This window comes from Eptatretus burgeri, chromosome 2, assembly GCF_056783735.1.
Source record: "Eptatretus burgeri isolate ZD-2024b chromosome 2, Ebu_testis_v1, whole genome shotgun sequence".
Lineage (NCBI taxonomy): Eukaryota > Metazoa > Chordata > Myxini > Myxiniformes > Myxinidae > Eptatretus > Eptatretus burgeri.
In genome coordinates, this window is record NC_140962.1 from 102,433,486 (window position 1) to 102,448,949 (window position 15,464).

General features: G+C 44.4%; 1 protein-coding gene across 6 annotated transcripts in view; it reads right to left on the minus strand.

Annotated features, from left to right (window-relative positions):
* NCKIPSD (NCK interacting protein with SH3 domain) overlaps positions 1-15,464 on the minus strand; it is a 105,425-nt gene that overhangs the window by 44,083 nt on the left and 45,878 nt on the right. For all 6 annotated transcript variants that reach the window (XR_015055285.1, XM_085870535.1, XM_085870537.1 and 3 more), the window contains one exon: positions 13,959-14,127. Coding sequence is in view for 5 of the 6 variants with exons in the window: in XM_085870535.1 (XP_085726661.1) it covers positions 13,959-14,127 (169 nt within the window). In the remaining variant the exon portion in view is untranslated. The remainder of the gene's footprint in view (positions 1-13,958; positions 14,128-15,464) is intronic.

The window sequence follows — 15,464 nt, forward strand, 5'->3', positions numbered from 1 at the left end:
CTCGGTAGAGCACATACCTCTGTCACACAATGCCTGATCCATGAGAACATATCGGGCCCAATACATTTTTGAAATATCATTCAAAATATCGTTTTTGGCCCTATCTCTCAATGGTGAAGAATCACTTAAAAAAATTATCAGATCTGGATCCGGATCTTCACCAAAATTGAATCGATTCCTTGTCACACACACAAACATGTCCACCAAGGTTGTCCGAATCCATCCACAACTTTTTGAGATATCGGGATTATTTATATATATAATATCGTTTTTGGCTCTCTCAATGGTGTAGAATCACTTCTTTTTTTTTTTTTTTTTTTTTAACTTCGCGGATCCGTATCCGGATCTTCACCAAATCCTAATCAGTTTGTCCTTGTCACACACACAAAACCTGTCCACAAAATTTCATCCGAATCCGTCCACAACTTTTCAGATATCCTGCACACAGACAGACAAACACACAAAGACAGAAAGGGGTGAAAACAACCTCCTTCACCTTCGGTGGCAGAGGTAATAAAGACAAATTAATGCAGCATCTCCAATGTTCACCCCACACCGCCTCCCCCCCCATTCCCGTCGTTCATCTCTCCATTCCCATCATTTCTCAATTCTCTTAGCCATAGAACTCGCACTCGATGTCTGTATTATAATGACCTTCACGAGTGCTGCCAATCATCAATCACCTCAATGCTTTGTGGCTCGATCTTTCATATCCAATGCTCCATCGTAAACTTACTGATGCCCTTCTCTCACCCACTACTTCCCTTTCCTTTATCTTCTTCTTTCCCTATTAGATCTTTTATCAGCCTGTAAACCTGCTGCCCTCTGTCATTCAATTCATCCCTGAGTCTCGATTTCTCTGTTTAAAAAAGAAGGCATTATGGATTTGAACCTTGTATACAAGTGTCACAAGCACCAATGCATGGTTGCTACATTTATATCTGAGGACATAGCTCGTGTTGCTGGGATTCCAGGTTCAAATCCCATATTCTGAATTTATGCATCTACCAAGGTCACGTAATGTTCCGGTCCTGCATATGACACATGTAACATACATACATACATACATACATACATACTGTTACGGTGCCGGGGGTCGGCCGCGAGCCGACCGCTCTGATGGAGCCGCAAGTAAAGTCGGTCCGACCGATCGCCCGGAATATAGATCGCCGCCCGGATAACTCCGAAGCCGATAGAGTCCTTGTGCAAGAATATGGGATTTGAACATGGATGAACATGCAAGAACATGGATCCTTGTGCAAGAACTGAAATACGCCAATGGGCAGACCACGTGGGGTAGGATCGATTGCCAACTTCAATTTACCTAAATACCCACGTGATCCAACTACCGGGGTATTTCACCCTCGACGGAACTCGTACGAAACAAACCGCTTCAGCGAGCCTGTCCCGTGCGCGATTCTGAGCGGCTTAATCGCAGAGAACCATCGATCCGAATTTCCCCCTTTTACGGCAAACCAACGGCTTTCTAACTACCAACACACGAAATGCTCAGTCCATGAAAGAATCGAAGCGACGAGCTGAAAACATTTAACAATTGGAGTATTTATTAATAACTAGCTGAAACCCCGTCACAGACGGATTCCGTTCATTCAACCACCCTCATGAGCTCACACACACTCGAGGGACATGGACTGGACAGGGTGTGCTTGCCCCCGCCTACTCATCCCCCGCCCCTGCCCCCATTCAATTTGCTTACCCCCACCCAAAAATGTAATTACCCCAGCCCCGCCTCTTCACTCCCCGCCCCCGTCTTTTGATTCCCCGCCCCACTTGCCCCCGGGCCCCCACCCCCTGCTCACCCCCTCACACTCAACTCCGCCTCATTCAACCCAGCCCCCGCTCCATTTCCCCCTGTCTCCCGCTTTCAATTTGCTTACCTCCGCCCAAAAATTTGCTTACCTTGCCCCCTGCCTCTTCACTCCTTGCCCCCATCTGAACGAAAAGTGTTTATTCTGCTTCAGCGTTGAAAGTTGACTATTGCCACTATACGCGATGCACTCTTACAGGTACGAAGTTTCTTTCAGTCCAGGCCACAGTCCCGAGAAAAACGTGACGCGACCGCTTGGAGGAGCACAAAATTGGTCCTTCAGTATTAATATATAGATAATGGGGAACTAGGGAAGCACGTAAGAGCAGAACTATAAGTCCATGGGCCCAGGCCAGAAATTCCACTTGTCGGTACCATCTAAGGAAACCAATCCTAGTTATGATTTTTGAATTGGTGTATATATATAGATCATATTTTGATGTGATAACCATTGCAGACTGGCAGCTTATTGGTAGTTATCATCTCTGGAATGTACCCACCCTCCGCATAATGAAAGCCAAAAGGCAAACTCAGAAACATTCACTAATGATGTAATTGCTGTTTCCACATGGGGCTAGAATGAACTGCAAACCACAAATACATGTCTGAAATGCTTTATTTATACCATCTGAATAATCCTGTCATTCCTGAAGGCAGAATTTGTTTTATGGCAGAAAGGGGCGAACAATAGGGCCTATCAAAATGTTGCTGATTAGTGATTTTCAGGACATTTTAATTTATAATATTGTCATACAATTTCCCTGGGTCGTGCGACTGAACCGCAGTAGCCTACAACATGCACATGTTGAATGAGGAAAACATTTATGAACATTTTCCAAGTTTTTACCACAGTTAAAGGAATTGCCCTTCCCCTACCCTAGTTCCAACAAGCGTCCAAAATGTGAAATTTACAGATAACCCAAATTTCACCACGCTACTGTGGCATGTTTATGTACTATGTTTTACTCATGCATACTTGTAGCCATGAATGTCCTGGTGATTGTGCCAAAACATTCACACCATGGATCAGTAGTCTAGTCTTCATCACTGTTATCAGCATCAGAATCCTCGAGGTCTACAACCTCTTCCTCGACATCAGCGGGCTGGTTGCTGCAGGTTCGCAACTTGCACATGTCAGTGCACTTCAGGCTATTGGCAGGGCACGTGCAGTCTGGGAGTTTGCACGACCGTCCACACTTGCAGGAAAGCAGTTGCAACACTGCATCCGGTGCTGGAGAACCCTGCATCCACTCGATGGCCAGCTTCCCGTCATCATCAGTGGTCCATCCACAACCCTTGGGACTTGGAACATAGGGTTGGCATTGCAGACAGCGCCTCCAAATAGCAGCCTGGTAGTTTGCAGGGAGGACGTGCATGAAGAGGCAGTCTTCACATGGTGGAAGCTGACTGGACTCTATCTCTCCCCATCTGGCACAGAAGAGTTGATGTCTTAGTTGATTGACTTTTGAGGTGTTGGTAGATGGCACGTATATGTGGCAGGTGACCTCTTGCAGCTTCTGAAAGAGCTCGGTGGATACTTCCCATGAATGACCGAGCTGACTGAAGGCCTCTTGGTAGGTCTTATCAGACTTCATTTGCTTCAAGGCGCCCATCTTTCCCCGGCCTGCAAAGGCACTGACTGTATCACAACCGGAGAACACGTGCAGTCCAACCAGGGCATCACAGACACTGTCTCCCATCGATCTAGCAAGCTTGTCAATGTCCCGGAACCGTGTGCGGGTTTGCGTACCACACTTCTGATACACGGGGCATGGGATGTCCTTATCAAAGGAAAGACACAGAACGAGGACATCTGTATCTTCGGCAGTGATCACCACAGCCTTGTACCCAGCCTCTGCTGCATGCAGAGCATGCAGAAGCATTCGGGTGTCTGCTTCCTCCTGCGTGGACTTCAGCTCTGCCACTTCCTCCCAGTGGTCCTTGTTTTTATCTTGCCAAAACGAAGTTTTTGCAAGATATGTTAGTCAGCTTGTACGTTTTTTTTTTGTTTTTTTTGTTTGTCTGTAATCACGTATAAAAAATTCTGCAGAGCACAGTTATCATTGGAAATTTTTGTAATTTCGCATATCAGAGGCCTATCGAGGTCCCTTTCAGCGCATACAATTTTGAAGGTCAAGGTCAAAGGTCAAGGTCACTTTGTCGCAAATCAGGGGAGTCGACGAAACCCTTATTTTTTGAGTAATTTTGATCGGATCGTCTTCAAACTTCATGGGAATATAGTTCATGGTCTGGCGCTCAGCTGAATAATTTTTGGTGGCGATTGGCCTTGACCTTCATGGTTAGCGCCTAAGATCAAACATATTTGACCCCAAGATCAAATTTTCAAGTTTTAGGAACCATATCGTGTAGAACCTCAAATTGAACAGCTCGATGAGTGCTTTCTAGATATGTCAAGCTTGAGACATTATGACGTCATTTGGTGACGTTATGAGGCAAACGCATATTTTTCATGGTTACTCTGTAGAACGATTCTCATCGGAATCTCTCGTAGGCAGATATTCCTCAAGGAGTCGCTCCTGGTGGATAGCAGCTCTGTTCACCTCAGTGTGACCTTAAAGAAGTCAAATGTGGTCACCTTTTGGCAAGATACGGGTCACCCTGCGGGTGACATTGGTTTATTTTTTATTTTCCCCCAAAACGTCAATATCTCAGAATGGTAAAATGGTAAAAATGCAAAATACATACACTAAGCTGCTCTTCTGGAACGGTTATCACATATTGAAATAATCATATAGTCCCTACCAATAACTTAGTAGCCCTAAAGTTTGGTTTCCTCAGATGGTACCGATATATGCCTGGGCCCATGGACTATATACTGACGATACGAAATGCAATACAATCATTTACAGCACACAAAGCACTTAAGTTTCCAACTTGTAAGACGGGCCCACGGACACACGTACGCACACACACACACCCAAGAAATGGTGGCTGATGCCTTTAATAAGGACTCCAACTCAGAGGACAGATGAGCTGAAACCCAGAACCTATCTCGAACCTCTCCACCTCGTGTGGTCTTCAAGCTGTTCGGACCCGGGCTCCAGCGAGAGCGAGCTGGATCCAATCGCCATTAGCGGCGATCCTTCCCGAGCTCCAGCGAATCCTCTCGTGCTTCTGAACACGTGCTGGTGAGACAAGGTGCCGATCCTTCCCGTCGACGAGTCGTTTCCTCGAAGAACCACCTCCAAGATGAGGCCAAGGAGTCGCACCAAGCCGGTAGCCAAGCGGAGAACAAAGAGCTCCGAGCCGAACAACCAGCTCAACTCTCTTTCGATGAACAAAGCCTCTCACAACACGAACCGAGAACAAGAAGCAACCACCAGTAGCTCGAGCCGAGCAACCAGCTCAATTCTCTCCTGATGAACAAAGCAGCCGACTCTTCGACGAACCAAGCTCGAGCCCAAAAAGCGAACAGAGCCAAGCAGAACCCGAAGGCCTGCTAAAAAGCCGAGCCGAAGCAAAAAGCTCTCCAAAAGGCCTCAACCCTCGCCAAGCAGAACCCGAAGGCCTGCTAAAAAAAAAAGCCAAGCCGAAGCAAGAAGCTTCGAACCCTAACCCGAGCCAAGCCGAAGCCGAAGCTCACTGAACAACCAACCGAACCAACTGAGGATCTCTTCCTTATTCTCCTCCGCCCTTCCCCCGCTCCCGGCGTGACTCATCCCCCCGTGCCCACACAACCGCAGGTGGGAGGGAGTTGTTTACGTCACGTGATTCAGGACGGGAGGGCTCTTCTTCCTCTTCGCAGAAGAGGGGGAGGGGTGGCTCCATTGTTTTGTGATCGCTCCCGAACAAATAAATTGAATCGCAGCGCACTTAATCGATTTCTGCTCATTAAACAATGGAAGGTGAGGTATCTCGGGAACAAGCACTTATCGACACAACTGACTAAAGGAACCTGAATGTTGTGTGCAATCGAATTCCCAAATTCGTAACAATACATGTATATATATATATATATATATATATATATATATATATATATATATGTATATATATATATATATATATATATATATATATATATATATATATATATATATATATATATATATATATATATGTATATTGCTGTGGTTTCCCACCCGCTTGGCGTGCAGGCGACCGCTTTTTGCCAATCGCGGCCGTTCTCGCCCACCAGAAGGGCAAACCAAGTCGCAGCTTTCGGATAAACGCCGAAATCCAGCTACGGGTGTGTTTTTAATCACACCGTAAATCTGCCAACTATTCTGTCCACGCGCGACAGGGTCCGATCGCCGAATTGTCGATTTACCTAAGTATGCGCGCAGACAGAAATGCCGGGAATTTACACCTTGACGGAGCCTTCACGAAAACGAGCCGTTCTTAAGCAGCTCGTTCCGTTTGCGATTTGCCGAGTGGTGTATTATCGCAAGGCTCTGTCGGACTTGATTATCTTATCGACTATTTATAAGCCAGTTAAAATCCTGAATGCAATACGGCAGCTCAATCGAGGGAAAGGACGCAACGAACAGGTCACATTCACACAAGGACATTTATTTATACACGTATTCAAGCACTGAATGGGGGAATGGGGACAGGACACGAGCAGAAAAAGACCCACAGCCGTTGTCTATGATTATTATTCACATGCACTTAACCAGTTTTACTTAGGGACAAGGCGCCACAGACTTCCATTCAAAAACCCCAGAAAAGAAAGAAAGAAAACGACCGTGTCCGGGGGTCTTTGGGACTCCGTTCGCCGGGTCCGCCTCCGTTCTCCAGACCCCAGACTCTACTGCTGGTCGGCGTCTCCTCTCTCCACCTCCACTCAGCCCCTCAACTCAACTGGTCAACAACGACCTTCTTGTACGACTCTCTTCCAACCATTCTCGACAACAACTGTCGACAACAACTCCCTCGGCATCAACCCACGCTACCTTTTTATAGCCACGGAGCCTCGCTCCTCCCTTCCCGGCGCATGGGGGAAAATTCCAGCAGAGCTCGGCTGAGCTCAGTTGTTGTTGCCCCCAAGGGGAGGGGTGGCAGTGGGCCCTTTCCACCCAAAATGAGCGCCCTCCCCTACTTCACCTTTGAACCTTGGCTCGATCCGCCACTCCTCCCTCCCAGCGCGGGGGCGGGGGGGTGGGAAGGGGGAAGGGAAATCCCAGGCGTTATCGGGATTTCTCTCTTCAGAGCACCCTGTTGTTTTAACTGCTGGTTGGCGTGGTGTTAATTGTTGGGGAGGCCGTTGTCTGTGGGGATGTTGACGGTTGTGGAGAAGGTCGTTGTTGTGAAGGCGGTGGTGGTTGTTGTTCTGGAGGAGGTGGTGAGGAGATGTGGTTGTGGTGAAGGTGGTGGTGGTTGTCGTTTTGGAGGAGGTGGTTGTTCCAAAATAAAGACAGCGAAAGAATAACGGCTAACTGAAGATTCACAGCCCTGCACACGAATAATTTCCCATTAAACAAACATCGGTGGGGAAATCTATTCCGAACACGCACTTATCGACATAGCTGATCTAAAGGACCTGTATGGTGTTCTGTGAATTTCCACAACCGGAACAATATATAAACATGAGGGGTGTGAGGAGCACTCTGCTGATCCCCAATGGACACAGTCCATACCAAAGTGTCGCCTCCAACACAGAGGCTTTGGCCTCTGACAGAGAGATAAATATTATATGGCCATAATCAGTTAAACATCAAACGGAAGTTAAACAACTGTGTTGGAGGTGACGCTTTGGTGGAGGACTGCGTCCAATGGGGATAAGCGGAGTGCTTATCACACTCATCATGTTTCGATTTTCCCGCCGATCACATCACGTGCCTTCTGGTTGAATGGTTTGCATTAGTAAAGAACAATCGTCTGGGCGGCAGATGAATGGTTGTTCTTTACAAATTATGCGGTTTTACTGTGTGAGACATAATCCGTGGCGATGCTCACCATAAGTCAGGAGGTGTGTCTGATTATATTATTTTTTTTTTATATATATATATATATATATATATATATATATATATATATATATATATATATATATATATATATATATATATATATATATATATATATATATATAATACAAAAGTAGTACCGGGCGTAGTGGCGTGCGCCTGTAATCCGGCTACTCGGAGGCTTGGGTTGGAGGATTGCTTGAGGACGGGCACTCTGCGCTGGGCTGCGCTATGAGAGGGTGCAGGACAGCCCGGAATCATGGCGAAACCCAATCCTTATCCCTGTGTCATAAGAGGTGACCAGGGTTGCGTCAGGAAAGGCATCCGGCGTAAAAAAAAAACCTATGCCAAATCAGTATGCGGATCATAACGGATGATCCGCTGTGGCGACCCCCTAACGGGAGCAGCCGAAAGACGAACAACAACATATATATTACAAAAGTAGGTCTCAGGAACAATTGCCCAGAGAGCTTGTTGAAAGATTCCCGTAAATAGGATGTGGATGTTTTGTAAGCGTAACGGATTTTAAGTTGAGTTCTTAAATAATTGCATTTGCGTTAAATCGACGGTACAGAGTGATTCAAATAGATTTACATGATCTTACTTTCGGGCAATATCTGTGAGAATAAAAAAACAATGTTTATGATAATAAAAACTTAATAACTGGAAGGGCACTCGGTAGAACGCATACCTCCGCCATGCAATGCCTGATCCCCGAGAATATATTGGGCCCAATACATTTTTGAAAAATCATGCCATACATTGTTTTTGGCCCCATCTCTCATTGGTGAAGAATCACTTCAAAAATTAAATAATTCTCATATCCATATCCAGATCTTCACCAAAATCAAATGAATTCTTCCTTGTCACACACCCGTGTTCACCAAGTTTCGTCCGAATCCGTCCACAACTTTTTGAGATATCGTGCTATATATAGTTTTTAGCCCTTTCTCTCAATGGTGAAGAATCACTTTAAAATATTCTAGGAGCCGGATCCGGATCTTCATCAAAATCTCATCAGTTCATCCTCGTCACATACCCAACCTGTCCACCAAATTTTGTCCAAATCTTACCACAAGTTTTTGAGATATCTTGTTAACAAACAGACAGATAAAAGGGTGAAAACATAACCTCCTTCACTTTTGGTGGCAGAGGTGAAAACATTTTACCTTCACATAGAATGAAAAAAAAAAAAAAGGTCTTGCGGGGGAAAGACAAATCTCAGTCACCATTTATGAATGCATGGGTATAACATCCAAGCTGAAGAACGTGAAAACCAAGCTCACCAGAGCAATCAATCAAACCTGACCAATTTTGTGTGGAACGTTTCATAAACACACAACACACAACACACACACGTTTTCTTGGATGTGCAAATGTCGAATTGGAAGAGTACATGATGTCACAGCTTGATTCAGATCTGATGTGCTCCAAAATGAACAATGAATTATGAGCACGTCACATGCCTGCCTGCATCGGGGAAAAAATAGTTACGAAAATGACTTGGCGTTAATTATTCAGTGGTTATATCTTAGTGCGTGTCAGCGTTAGTGTTTGCAAACCCCAATTTGCATCGACCAGAATCGTACGTCTCAGATTCTCTGTCACCCATCATCCTTGTGTCTCTTTTATCCTGTCACCAATCTGTGTTTTATCTTAAACTATCAAAATCACCTGTCCCCAGTGACAGGAAAAGTTTAAGTTAATCCATCAATTTAAATCATTTCATGGATTTAAAAAAAAAAGTCGATCGTGTTGCACTCATGGTTTCACTTCAAGCCAAAACTCTGAGCTACTTATACCACCCACCACAAAATGGTGGTGCAATATTGTGCGGCAGAGGTTGGATTTGTCTCAAAAGAGAGAAGAATACAGCTATTTTAAATTGTCTTACTCCATGAAGATCTGTATTAAATCTCCTTTAATCCAGATGTTCATGTTGATTTTAAAAATGACTAGAAGACGGTGGGGTAGAAGTACGCCACCATTACCCACCGAGTCATAAAATGACCGACTATATTGCATCAAGAAAAGTGAAATGAAAATGCAAAATAAGCAAACACAGCACAGGAAGGTGAATGGCGGGTTCACGTGCAGAGGATTGTGAAGATTGCAAGTGACGGAGGAGAGAGCTTGAGGACATGCAAAAGAAAGGTGAAGGAACTCTTTGAATCCTACCAAGGAGTTAATGGAGGAGGATCTGGAAGAGCTCATACGCTCAAACGACGAGAGTGATGAAGAGGAGGTGATGGTGCCAAAATCACTAATGACCAAGATGCTGGCAGGAGTGCTGCAGACGGGAAAGGCCCTGGTTGACAAGGTGCTGGCGATCTTCCTGGCTGGCTTTTCTTCATGAATGGATCCATTCATGAAGAAAAGCATAAAATTTAAAAGGTGTGTTGGAGCCTGTTATGAGGCCCAATAAAGAGACCAACAGGGAAATCCAAATTAAAGCGAAGCAATCGACCATCACAAACCATTTTACAAGGGTTGACAGCACCACCACCACCACCACCACCACACCAACCACCAACAGTACCTCACAACCAGCTCACCCAATGATCCACCCGCCATCGCAAGTTCTCCATCTGCTGCCTCAGTGGGGTCCCCTTTCTCCCAGGATGGCCTTGAAAAGGACCCAGCATCTTTCTAAACACCTCCCCCCAAAATTATCATCTTTACTTAACTCTTATGAGTTTTGTGTTTTATATCTAGTGTAATATTTTTACATTTAAGGAAGAGGCTTGTGTTGTTATATTTATTCAGCAAGTTGCTGATTTATGTTGTCTATTTGAGGCATTTCAATAGAACGTTGTTAACACATTATGGGACAATAGTTGATTTAACTCGCTCAAGTCAGATATAACGTCGTTCAAATGTTGGAAATGCAGTATCAATACTACAGTGTACATTGCAAACATTGTTAAACAAAACAAAACAAAACAAAAAAACATTAAGAAAAACAAAAAAACTTTAAAAAAAAAATGGAAAAACAGGGATGAAATCACAAAAACAAAAAAAAAATCAAACAAGGTAGGAATAACACCACATTATAATTCCACAATCCTCTTATGGAATACCATCACATATTTTGACATTTTACTTTTGTTGTGGGATTGTGATGAAACGTCAAAAGAAATGATGCTAAACCAGAAGAGGATTGTTGTGTCATATTGTGGCATCATCATGTGATGTCATTCTTCATCCATCACAATCCCAAAAGAAAAGTAGAATGTCAAAAGATATCGTGATGGTAATCCACAAAAGGATTGTGGTGTCGTAATGTGGTGTCATTCCTATCTTGTTTGGTTGTTTTTTGAGATTATCATTTTTTTCTTTTTTATATTTTTTTTCTTGTTTCTGTTTGTTTTTTTATTTCTATTTTTTAGCCGGAATATATAAAAGAGTTCATAAAGAAAGCAAAATACACACATTCAGATCATTGAAATAATATACAATCATCGGTGCATATCACCATTACCCACCGAGCTATGTACATGTGTAATATATTGTTGTGGGCCGGGGTCCGGTGGCGAGAGCGACCACTTGGTGGGGGAGTTTCGTCGTCTCCCATCAGACTCCCGGAATTGTAGGCCGTCGCTCACGGATAATCCTGTGACGCGGCGGGTCGCTTAACCGACCGTGGACGCCAATACCTCAACCGCGTAGCGTAGGGTCTTCTTGTCTAGAACCAAGTTACCTAATGAACCACGCGGTTTCGACTACCGGGGAACCACGCCCTAAGTACGCCTTCCCCTAACCGGATCACTCTACCAACTACGGTAGAGTTCCAACTACCAACGACCAACTCCGGATCGGATGCAGCCGAGCGGAACTGCCAAGAACGTACCGGCGACAATGAACAGATTATCGGGGGTAAAGACCCGGCTAAACTTAGATCCGAACCATGCTGGACCAATGAAGGAAAAGACAAAAACGAACTGAGAAAAAAACGAACTGGGAACATTTCTGCAATCATTTATTTGCACTAAGCGAGGAAATGAATGTGGTACAGGAATAGGTTTATTGGTGTATTATGCAGGGGACAGAAGAGAGAGATGTAGTGCGACAATTTTACAGCAACTTACAAAAGAGGACACAGAGCAGACATGTCGTGAGAATAATACAGGCAAGAATTACAATGATCAAAAACTTATACAGTTCTACTTAAAGGACAGCACCACACACTCAGACAAAATAAACCCAGTTGAATAGCAAAGGACTTTTGTAGCCACGGAGGGAAGGAGCTAAGGTCGCAGTTCTTTTGGTACCGGAACGTTCCGAGGGAAGGGATGCTCCATGGTGCGGCACCCCGCAGAGGTCATGCGGCACGGCCCACAGCTGCACGTGTGGAAACCGTGTCTGCGAAGGAGCCCGGGTGGAGAGCGCGGATTCCAAGGTAGAACAGGGCAGCAGACAGGACCCAACGAGAGACCCGGTCAAGGTCGGGTGTACTCAGACCAGCACAACAGACGGGCCGCCGAGGCGAGACGTGGGCAGACACTCCGTGATCACGACCTTCCTTCTTCAACCAACAACCAAGGGACCAACTCAACTAACGACCCTCCTTTCTTTGCAACCAGCCAACGAACCCACCGAACTCCCTCACTCTACTCTGAGGATGGTGTCGTAATTTATAGATCCCCTGGGTGGGGAGGGGCCTTGGCGAAGCCGACGTCATCGTCCGTCCTGATTGGACAGGGCCTTCATAGGGTCCACCCTTCCTGGGCGAAGTTTCGGCCAGGCCGGGAAAGCCCGCCCACTCCAAGAGTGTTTGAGGAAGGTGGACGGTGGTACAACCAAGATTGAATTGGAGCGTTTGGGGAAGCCGAAAAGGAACTGCGGATGTGAAGATTCTGCCTCAGAACGAGCCTCCGGAGACAGCAGATGGACAATGGTGCGCTGTGGCCAGCGAACAGAGGGCTGCAAGCGCTATGATACCGTGGATCGTAATGGAGGGGATATAAAGATTTATTAATCTAACTAAAAAAAGCATCGCAACGCACCCCCTTTTGCTTTCCCACGACATAAAAGGAGGGGTTTGATCAGCACATATACTTAATGGCATAACTAACTTCGGGACAACTGTATGTTTGTATGCATACGGTTCCTGGAACCGTAACAACACACACACACACACACACACACACACACACACACACACACACACACACACACACACACACACACACACACACACACACACACACACACACACACCACGTGCTTCTGGGGCTAAGCAGCCGCCATGTTGGAATATCCTTCCCTCGCTAGAATGCAACAGGTACAGGCTTAGCTGAGTGTGATAAGCGCTGGATTTCATTGGGTTCCGTTGACACATCGATTCAAAATAGTTTTCACATTTCCACTTTTGTTTGTTTTCCTTCGGAGCCTTGTAATCGAGCTACGAAGGTGAGTAACAAAACTGAGAGTCTGATTTTAAAGTCAGAAGTGTCAAGTTGAGTTGGTTTCAGTGCAAGAATAATTTAATTTCAGATCCTCAATAAAAGTGGAATGAATGCTACATATGATAAAGGGGAGAAGAAGATCAAAATACCACCATATATATATGGTGATGCACTATGCAGGTGGCCTCTGAATACATTATGTATCAATGCAACCAAAATTCTATATCATCATATCCTGGATAGGATTCACCTCCTCACTGAACATGCTACTTTGTTCCCAGCAAATTTTGAGAGAAACATCCTTCAAGGTGTACAAAATAAACTGAACACAATGCATTTCAAAAACAATTAGGTATTTTTGAGACAAAGCAGATACAGTGCAATCCACTTATTGAAGCATTGAAAAAGATAGAGAGGGAAGGTTGGAAAGGAGATTTAAAAAATACACATGCAGGTCGAGATAGAAGGTGGTCAGATGAGTGAGTGGATGGTCGGTAAGGGAGGTAATGGGAAGTGAAAACGATTCAGCCATTTTGTATGCATCATATAATAAATAGAAGGCACCAAAGTGCTTATTGATAAATTTTACAAATATCGGATCAAACCTATTCACCAATTCAAACCCATTTCCCTGTTCAAGGAACTTTCTCAACTACTTCCATGATAACCCCCTCAATTACTGAATTGCTTTCACTTAATATGCACCATGACTAGGAATATGATGTGAAATGTCCATGTTGGTACTGTAATTGTGAGAAAACATTTACTCCACTCACCAACATTTTCACTGACCTGATAGTCCTGCTCAATGGAAGACTGTCTGAGGTCATCCGCTTTCTCCTTCCGTCTCTGTCCGTCCCGAGGCCGGTTGGTGGTCGAAGTTGAATCGGTATACTGCTGCCTGGCTGGTCGGTCCATGGACTGACGGCCAAGTGTCTCTTTGCGGTGGCGAATCAACTTCCTGGAACATAAATGGCAATATAATGATATACAAAGGCCACGGTGATGATCAACCTTTAAATGCCTGATCCACATATCTACGTGCAGAAGCCTAAAAACTATTCATGATTTTTTATATATATATATATATATATATATATATATATATATATATATATATATATATATATATATATATATATATATATATATATATATATATATATATATATATATTTTTTTTTTTGGCCTGTCTGTCCTTTATGCAAGCGCAAACAGTTTGACCACAAGCTACTAAAGAGTGCGCAGCGCTCAGGGTCTGCAACAACACTGCATTTGACTGTACCTGCAATTCGATTTGGCGCAATTCTAGATTTTGGTGCATTTTTCCCAAAAAATCAGTCCTATCATTTTCTGCTACATCAGGTCCCGCCATGTGTGTAATGTTACAGGAAATTCGGGTTTGGGTTAGAGTTAGCCACCAAAGAAACGGGCAAGTTTGGGCAGATCCACATCAGCAGCCAGAAAAAAAATAAACAGAAGAAGCCCAGAAGCAGGAAAGCTCACAAGAAAGACAATCATGCCTTGAAGTCGTCTGAGAAAGTGTACCAGCTACAAGAGCAAGAGAAAACCTCCAAGTAAGACAATCATGCCTTGAAGCTGACTGTGAACGACATGCAACAGCCAGAGCAACAGAAACATTGCAAGAAAGACGATCTCCTCAGAAAAAGCCATTTGTCTTAAAAACAATATTTTATTTAAACTGGGGAAATAATGTGAAACTTATCCCGGGCAACACCCGGTACCTTGGCCAGTATGATTACATAAAAAGTATCACTGGTCATCATACTCCCACCGAGAAAACATCCTTTATAACAGCAATGCATTCCTTTTCATTTAATTTTTGCATACTTGGAAGCAACGATAACAAAATCATGCAAAATAGCTAAAGAGGACAGAAAGCTTATGGAATGTCATTGCGAAGATAACAAAAACAGATTTTTTGAAAAGGGGGGGGGGGGAGTGGGGGAACAAAAGGCAAATCAATACAACAAAAGACGAGACCGACATTCCGCCAGGCTGAACAGTTCACAATTTGTATCCCACCGACAGGCCAGATCCGGATATTAACCAAAATCTATTCACAGCTAGTTTTTAATCACACACCCAATCATCCGAATCTGTCCACAATGTTTTTAAATATTATGATGGTTTTGGAAACGAACCCCAGGGGGACAGCATACATGGACACGTAGGTGACCCGAGGATGAGTTATTTTCACAGTTGCCGTGTAGGTGGACCTTTGCCGAAGGGTTTGGGGGGGGGGGCATGCACTGAGGTTAGTTTGTGTTTCCCTGG